At 40.9% G+C, this 9,587-nt stretch overlaps 1 protein-coding gene across 1 annotated transcript; it reads right to left on the bottom strand.

Annotated features, from left to right (window-relative positions):
• Positions 1 to 29: 29 nt before the first annotated feature.
• LOC112043857 (aldo-keto reductase AKR2E4-like) lies at positions 30 to 9,094 on the bottom strand. The gene is made up of 7 exons (XM_024079489.2): positions 8,957 to 9,094; positions 3,975 to 4,064; positions 3,212 to 3,376; positions 3,018 to 3,134; positions 2,315 to 2,482; positions 1,101 to 1,304; positions 30 to 468 (listed from the first exon to the last, which is right to left on the bottom strand). Exons 1-7 carry the CDS (start codon positions 9,002 to 9,004, stop codon positions 280 to 282), a joined length of 981 nt encoding a protein of 326 aa, XP_023935257.2. The 5' UTR covers positions 9,005 to 9,094; the 3' UTR covers positions 30 to 279.
• Between the last annotated feature and the right edge of the window lie 493 nt (positions 9,095 to 9,587).

Genomic DNA, 9,587 nt, shown 5'->3' with positions numbered 1-9,587 from the left:
CTAAGGATCCCCGAATGCGACAAAAAACGTTTTTATAAAACACACAACTTTATTAAACCAACAACCAACAAGTAGGCTACATGTGTAGAAATCTTAACAAGGCAACATTCCACACACTAAATAATGCTTAGATCTAATACTGTGGAAGCAACACGTGGTCTGCGATGTACATTTCTGTTTATACACCGGCATTGTACAAATGTAAGACGCAATGTAGCTGTAAGACTGTAATGTCTATTGCCTTGTCGTTTCCGTAGTTTCTATAACCTAAAGATCAAGTTAGTTCTTCTCGAAGGGGAAGTAAGGGTGGTCGAGCCACTTGAGCTGCGGCAGAGTCCTGTAGCCCCTGTCGAAGCTCTTCAGCAGCTGCTTCTCCTCCGGCGTCAGCTGGAAGTCGAAGATGTCCACGTTCTGTTCGATCCGGCTCTTGGTCAGGGACTTGGGGAGAGGCGCTACTCCCAGCTCCACCTGTGGGATAGACGATAATAAACTCTAGAAAGTGCTTATTTTAGTTTTGTAGTAAGCAAGGACATACATCAACAGAGTACCTAGTGGGAGTTTTTAATGTTTTCATACTGTGACGATCGCATAAATGTAAACGCGAATTTATATGGAATCGCAACAGTTGTGCCGTAGTGGCACTAGATGGCGCTGTTTCAATTACTTAGATATTCGCGTTTACGTTTACGCGATCGTCACAGTATCAAATTGCCACACACACACAGTTCATAACGAATGTAGCTGAGGAATAAGAAATAATTAAAAGTGTGGACCTTATCTTAGGCCTACAGACTGCGAATTGAAGTCGAGATCCGCAGACGAACACGTTAGACATAAGTCCAATGACCTAGCACCTAGCCCACGGCCCCTGGATGCGTAGAGCTACTTGGCCGGTACACGGCATTTTTACCGAATGTCGCAGAGCAATCTGCGGTACAGTTTTGAACTTGTATACGTAAGATTTTCGTAGCTCCTATATCCGAAAGATGAAGTTAGTTCTTCTCTAAGGGATAGTAAGGGCACTTGAGCTGCGGCAGAGTCCTGTAGCCTTTGTTACAGCTCTTCAGCAGTTGCTTCTCCGACAGCACACACACACTTACCAAATAGCGCAGAGCAATCTGCGGCACCGTCTTGTTGTACTTGTGCGCGATCTGCACGAGCGCGGGGTCGTCGGCGCGCGGCGGCGGCGCGTCGGGGCGCGCCTTGGCGGGGAACAGCGAGCCGAAGGGCGTGTACGCCGTCACCGCGATGTCCTGCGCCGCGCAGTACGCCAGCAGGGACGGCTGCTGCAGGCTCAAGTTTAGCTGGAAACAAAGCAAAAACGATTAACCCTTCAAGTCCCTTGGCCCTTGATTTTTTTAGTCTACAGAATATTAATTGGCGACCCGCCCGAGAGCTCGCAGCAGTTGACAGACCTGGGCTTGTAGCTTTGTGACACGTCGGTTCATTTTCTATAATCGCTAACTATCGTTAACAATAGCAAATGTCAGTCTCTATCTCAAAGATAAAGACAAATTCGAGACTCGCACAGTTTGAGTAATAAAAACTTCTGTAGGCAGATACTAATACCCTGTAGCGCTATTCAGTGACGATGTCTTTAAAACTCACTAGTGAGAGTTTCGAATTCCACTCTGTCTCTAATTTGAGCGGCGTTATCAGCTTGTTATCGCTACAAGCCTCCTGCCTCACAGGAGACGGGATATGGAGTTCAGACGCACCACGCTACTAATTTGTAACGACCACTGGCGACGAGATGTTAATGACAGTGACTGGGACCGACTGCTTAAGGTGCTCTCAGCAGTTCTGGTTTACTATTTAAGCTATTTGAGCAATTGCTTAGGACATCCCGTTTAGGGGGGCACCAGAGCCGTTCGAGAAAAAAAAACGATCATACAAAAATTAAAGCAATTTCAAAATCCGCGCCTTTAAATTATTAAAATTTTCTATCAATCATTTGTAGTTCACTTAAGGATGGGGGGCCCACGGGGGAAAACTGCTTAAGGCATCAAGTTACCTTAATCTGGCACTGGTTCCCTGAGGCAGGTTCTCTGAGGGTGTTACATCACCAACTTCCCAATTCCGGGCTGAGAAATTTTACTGACAATTTCTTTAAAATAACGAAAAGCTCCGTATATCTGTAGCCCGAGCCAGGATTGCACTGCGCCATCGAGCCAGTTACAAAACTAGCGCTCAGTCATGAATACACCAATGGCCCAGGAATTAGTAGGTACTGAGAGTTCGAGAACCATTTATAAGTATTTAAACTACAACAAGTTGTGGTAAACTGCAACGAGTCTATCGGACGAGGACTCACCTCGACTTGCAGGACTTGCGGCTTGTCGAGGCCGGCGTCCAGGATGCGCTGGATCTGGTGCTGGTTGAAGTTGGACAGGCCGATGGACCTGGTGAGGCCGAGCTGCTTGGCCTCCATCATGCCGCGCCACGTGTCCAGGTGGTCCGTCAGGTCATACGACTGGTTGGCCTGGAGAGCAAACGTAGTCATTAATATTTTACTCTTCTGGCCTATGTGAGAAGAGTTATATGGTTCCATTTGATATTAACGTCCACGCAAGAAATTGAAATATGGGATAAGTAGTTGTCTTCATAAAAGTTTAAATTTTAAATAAACAAATACCTAGGTACATCGTACGTTAATGTAAATTTTGTAGAAGATAGAAGGACTGCAGCCGATAATGTGATTGTAACCACGGATAGAATCTCACCTTGATCTTATTGGCACAGGAGTTACCTAAGTACCTACCTATTTGTGTTTGATGAATACCTACCTGTACCTACTTACTGGCTGTGAGTATACATATAGATAGGTATGCTAAGAGATACCTAATGGATTAGCCTTTTCAAAAAGCTAGTCTTATTTTGCTCGAAGTTCGAAAAACGAAGACTCCATAATAGAATTAGACTCGAAGCCAAAGAGCTAAATACAAACAGAGGCTTAAAAAAAGAGCTCAATGACTCCGAGTCTTTTGGATCACTAGCTGCAGGTGAGGAAGACTCACGAACTGCCCGCACGGCCAGTGGATGAGGTACAGGTCCACGTAGTCCAGCTGCAGCTTCTCCAGCGAGCCCCGCAGAGCCTCCACCACCCGGTCGGGCGCGTGGTGGTCCACCCACAGCTGCGACAGAACATGACACTCGTAAATGTTAACACTTCATGTAGCAAGTTCCGAGTGCCGGGAGTTGTGCGGAGTACCTTGGTGGTGACGAACAGCTGGTCCCGGGGCAGGGCCGAAGCCCGCAGCGCGCGGCCCACGGGCGCCTCGGTGCGGTAGATCCAGGCGGTGTCGATGTGCCGGTAGCCCGCCGCCAGCGCCCACGCCACCGCGCTCTCCACCGCCGCCTCGCGCTGCGGCGTCGCCTCCACGCGCCCATGTTGGAAACATCAATACTGATTCAAACGGTAAATAACCATAGAAGACGTGCCTACAGAATACAGCCATTATCTGTATTTCGTACACATGGCATCATCTTTAGTATCATTAAGGACATGTCCTTCTGTAAGGACGACCAAACATTTACGGTCTTGAGCTATCAATGTTCAGTATCCAGCGACTCTCTGTAACCCGCTTGATGTCGTCGATTCGTCGGAGCAGGGTCCATAGAGGGCTATAGAGAAAGGCTCAAGATAATGATGATGAGTAAGTAGATAGCTGGACTTGTCTCTTCTTTGTTTGTTTTATTGTTCTTCATAATTATGTTTGTTTTCCTTTGTGTTCAAAATGATGAGAACGTTGGAAAGAGGCGCTGTTAGTACCTAATAGAGTCAACGTCATCATCATTACTAGCTGATAGACGTCCACTGCTGGACGACTCCCGAACACTTTGTCATCGTCTTGAGTCGCTTGCATCCACGGTTTGTTGTCGATCCACCTGGTAGGGGGTCGACCTACACGACCGAGGGAGTATAAAGGAGTATCCTCCCGCGAAAGCAGTGATGATTGGATGAAAGGAGTTACCTGCGTGTTGTTGCCCAGCCACGTGCCGAGCGCCAGCGCCGGCATCTGGTGCCCGTCGTTCAGCTTGATGGTGGGCACCTGCACCGCGCGCTGCGACAGAAGACAGGAGTCAATACATGCATCATCACGCCGCATTTCCTCAGGGGTAGCAGAGACCATGTCCATCCAATTGCTTTATCCTATCCCTTGCTAGCTTTTTCCACTCTCATCATTCCTTTCATACAAGGTCGTCGGTTTAGGTTACTGTTGTCCTGTTGTCCTGGATTTGGTTCAGGAACGTTTGCCCTGCCAACATTTCCGTACACAGTCGCCGTATAAATCCCTTTTGGGAGTCTCCGTTCATTCATCCTCTTTACGTACCCAAACCATCTTAGGTACTTTTCTGGACTTTGGTCACCACATCTTGTTTTATACCACAACAATCTCATACACTATTTCCAACTCTCTCATTCAGTGGTAGGTATTCCTACTCCACAGTGCTCGCATCTCTACTGTAATTATGTTACTTTTGATTCTCCTGTCATAACCATCGTCTAATATCTATAGACAGCGAGTGTTTCCTTGTCTTGCCTTACTAACGATTATATATTTACTAGCGGACCCGGTCAAGCTTCGATATGACTTACGTACACCTCTTCCCTACTCCTATTCTACCCTACCACTACCCTTCCCCTAACCTATACCTATCTAACTATCTATTCAAAAAACTGCTTTAAAGTAATATTATTTTTAGATGAATAAAATAAACGGATAATTATATAGAGCTTGAACTAAAAAAAGATAAACTAATAAGTAAAATCCTATGTCGAACTTGAAGTAATAAAAAGATGGACGTAAAGTGGATAACCTCCAACCCATAGCGATAAAACGTGTCGTATAGGTATGTGATAGCTACAAAGACTTGTAGAACACAGGCACACTGTGACACAGGATACAAGTTAGTTTTTTACCTGAGCAACTATAGGTACCTACTATTATTGTTACCTAGAACTAGTTACGGAGACGTGTTACAATAGCATAAGTAATACCGATTGATTAAATTTTCCTTTCGGAACCTACACGAATCCATTTGGAGTTGTTTTCAAAATAAACGAACCCCGATTCACGTCTAACACGTGAAATGAAAATTGGACAAATCGTTGGACGTCCAACTGGTTGCCATAGTTGGCGACGCTGTGGTTCTTATTAAAGAAGTTCAAAAAGTAGCCAAATATTTTAATATTTAAATATCATACAGGAATACTAATTTCAAGATGAAACATCTACTTATAATAATATGTATGCAAGTTGAATTTGTTAAAGAATTTATTTAAACAATCCAAAATAACAATCATGACTATAATTCCAAGTAGGTAGGTACCTAATTCACTTTACTGCATCATTATAATAATAATTATTCATTAGTAAATGGAGGACTTTAAATGATAATTTAGATTAAAAAATATTATTAGGTACCCACCCAGTAATCCAGTTCAAATTATATTTGAGATTATCTATAGGTACTTATAATAATCTGTAGAGAGGTCAATTCTGTACATGAAATATATTTCCAAAATAACTATCAGGGGGTGATTAGTGATCGATACTGATGCCAAAAATGCAATCAGTAAAATTTTTGTCTGTCTGTCTATCTGTATGTTCTTTATAGAAACAAAAACTACTGGACGGATTTTAACGAAACTTGGTACAATTGTTCAACATACTCCTGGGCAGGTTATAGTATACTTTTCATTACGCTACAATCAATAGGAGCAGAGCAGTGAAGAGAAATGTTGACAAAACGGGAGAAGTTACTCAATTTTTTAAGCTTACGTCGCGTGTACAGCCTTAATGGTTAAAGCTACATAGAAATCATGTATGACGGAAATGTTCTCCTTAAAATTATCTATAAAAACACAACAGCATATATCTTTTATGGTTGACTCACAATAACACGTGTAACTCCCGGTAGCTTAGCAGTTCGGAACTTTCTGATTATATTTGTCTACTCTTATGTTTATAACACTCATCACTCATCCCTAATAAGAAAGTTAACATTATTACCTATTCAATAAAAAAAGAATCATAAAAATCGGTAAAGAAACACCAAAGTTATACATGAAATACGCTAAGCCATTGCGCGTGAATACTAATTCATGCTTTAAGGACTTTAAGGATTATTTTTGTGTAACGGTTGCAGCGCTCGACGCGACTCGCGGTGGGAGGAATAAATAAAGAAGTGCAGCCTTAATCAGTAGGGTAGGGTAGGGGTAGAGTAGGGGTTGGGTAGGGGTAGTGTAGGGTAGGGGTAGGGGAGTGATAGGGTAGGGTAGGGGTAGGGTAGGGGTAGGGTAGGGGTAGGATAGTGGTAGGGTAGTGGTAGGGTAGGGTAGGGGTAGGGTTGGGATAGGGTAGGGGTAGAGGTAGGGGTAGGGTAGGATAGGGGTAGTTGAAAGTTTACAACGACTTTCACGCGGACGAAGTCGCGGGCGTCCGCTAGTATTTTAATATAATACATTGGACATTATTTGCTTAACTTATAAAATAAAATAATATAGGTATTAAATTAAAATAAAAGTTTAAAATTATTATAAGTATTAAACATAGATGCTCTTAGATAATTTAAATTATAATAAATAAGATTTTATAGTGACAGTTTAAATTAAATTTGATAATGTTTGATATTAGAGCCTGCGATAGCCACACATATACCTACCTCATCTATCTGATATCTCTAATCTATTTCTAAACTATCTATATAGATCTGTCATATATTTCTGATCTATCTATATAGATCTGTCATTTATCTCTAATCTATCTATATAGATCTGTCATTCATCTCTAATCTATCTATATAGATCTGTCATCTGTCTCTAATCTATCTATATAGATCTGTCATCTGTCTCTAATCTATCTATATAGATCAGTCATCTGTCTCTAATCTATCTATATAGATCTGTCATCTGTCTCTAATCTATCTATATAGATCTGTCATCTGTCTCTAATCTATCTATATAGATCTGTCATCTGTCTCTAACCTATCTAGGTATATAGATCTGTCATCTATCTCTAATATATCGATAGCGATATAATTGCAATTTTAATATGAACTGCATGGATGCCGTGACTTTGACCGTGTATACGTTTTTTCGGATAGGTTGAGTCCGAACGTCTGAAAGAAACAAAATGCCAATACGGCAGAGAGCACAGAACATAAAGCGCTAAAGCTAGATAGATTTATTCAACATCTATCATACCAATACTGCTTGATGATATTATAGTCTACCTGGACCTGTCTTGCGCGGGACATTTAATTTTGATTTGAAAATCGGGACGTTTGGCAACGCTGGTGCTGCTGTAGATATTAATACGTAAGTACGTACTATACCAACGTACGTTAGTTTAGACTTCAGCCATAGGACTAATACGAATACTACATAACATGGGTTTAGCGTTTTAACTGTACTGGATACTGTCTCTAGCGATTACAATTTTGATAATCGGCAAACAGTTTTACATAAAGTCCGCCATTTTGCAATTCGTTAAATATTATTTTGGAGTCAGCCGTGACCTCGAGACTTTAAGATGAATGACTTTGATATTTAGGTAAGTAGGTGCTTAAATAAAAGCTGCCATGGTTTGGTTGTTAGTTTGTTTGGTTGCAGGTATCAGGTTGTGGGTTCGGATGGGGTGACTATAAGGATATTTTGTAAAGAATTCTAGCCATGGTTAAACATAACCAGTGTTTCCCTTTTAACAATTGGTGTGTACATACGCTTTTTTTAAGGTGTCGATAAAGTGTTGGAACTGGAGAGTTGATGACTGTAAGCATCTTATGTTGTTGATATTCTTATCCCGATAAGCGAATTCAATATAAATGACGAAGTCTTTGCTAAACTTATATCTACTCGTATTTATGCGGCGGTAACGGTGAAATAGATTCAGCATCGCATTTCAGGCTTTAAGTAAATATTTGATTGAAATATGGCTTAGCGAGACAACTCTTACCAACAGAGACGTATTATACGTAGGTGCACCACGCGATTGGAGGCAGAAATACGTAAGCAATGAGCATGGCCATAACAGCACAGAATACCAACGACCTTTTATTTATCATTGCAGAATACATATTAATGATATTAAATACTAGATGTGTTACTTGCGCATGAAAAATGAGGCGCTCAAAAGAGGAAATTTATAGTCAACTCAATGTTAGTTGTGGTCTACGACGAACGTTATTTAAACAAATAATAAGTAAACGATATTTCGCCAACAATGTCGAGTTGTGTATTGAGGAAGTGTAAAAACTATAAATACATAATGGAATTAATGACAAAATTGTGCATGTGTGCGGTCAGTGTTGTAGCCTATTATTCAGATCACTTTTTGCGATGATTTTGTAGAGACATAACCAATGTATAGTATTATATTATCTTAAATAGCACAAGTAATACATCTCAATCGGTCATAAAAATCTCTACCTCTCTACATATGTTTTCTGTGACCTCTCTAAGACCTAGATACCTATTACAGAAACAAACTGAAATAAACAAATAAACTATAAATCGAAGTTTATATCAGAATATTACAAACTGGTTAGACCTCGGCATCGGCATGTAAATATCAAAACGTGACCCGGCGTATTAATCCTCTCGAACAACAACGACGATAAACTTTTACATTAGATAGAGAAAATGTATCTATGTTGTAGTTCAGTTAGACAAATAGGATTACTTATTGCAAATATCGTTTCCACGATAGTACCTAAAGAAATGTATCTACGTTAAGCTTTTGCGTGCAAATAAAAAAAAAAAAATCCATAACCCGATCTAACATTGAAGACGTACCTATTCTGAGTGAAAACATAAAAATTTGCTATAAATTCGACGAAATCCTTTACGTCCTAGGATTTCCGCGATACTCCATGTATCTAGCAAACATAACGAAAAAATAACGGAAGATATTCCAAAACGTAATTTATATCAAGTTATAATTCAACTCACCGCATAGTAAATAAAAGCAAGTAAAATATAAACGGTGTAGGACGCCATGTCGCTCGTACTGCCGCGTGTCTACTGGCCACTAGTCGCTAGCAGCTAGCCGCTAGCACTGGCCACATAACGGCCGACTCACACTTATCTAGTCGCTGTGATGCATTGCAATGAGTTATGATGCTCTGGGAATGATATATTTGCTACGCGCGAATTATTTCAACCGATTTTCCAAAAAGAGCATGTTGTTTTTGAATTATTAAAAAAAAATAGATTTCTTTAACGATTTTGGTAATAAGATATATAACTTACAGGCTTACGTATTTGAACGAACGTCTTACAAATTACTCTAAACATCCAAACTTTACATTATGCTAGCAATCACGCGGTTTCACCCACGTAGTTCCCATTCTCGCGGGAAAACGGTGATGAAAAAACAGCCTGAGTTATTCGCTGATAATGTAGCTTTCTATTTGTGAAATAATTATTAAAATCGATTCAGTAGTTTCGGAGATTATTCGTAACAAACAGCAAACATGAATTAGGTACACCTTACCTCTTTATATTTTCATTTAGTTTAGAATAGTTTCATCCTAGACCTCATCATCGCTTTCCATCGGCCACGGCATCCACCACGGCACGG

This window comes from Bicyclus anynana, chromosome 18 (assembly GCF_947172395.1).
Source record: "Bicyclus anynana chromosome 18, ilBicAnyn1.1, whole genome shotgun sequence".
Lineage (NCBI taxonomy): Eukaryota > Metazoa > Arthropoda > Insecta > Lepidoptera > Nymphalidae > Bicyclus > Bicyclus anynana.
This window is presented reverse-complemented; position numbering and strand designations above follow the sequence as displayed.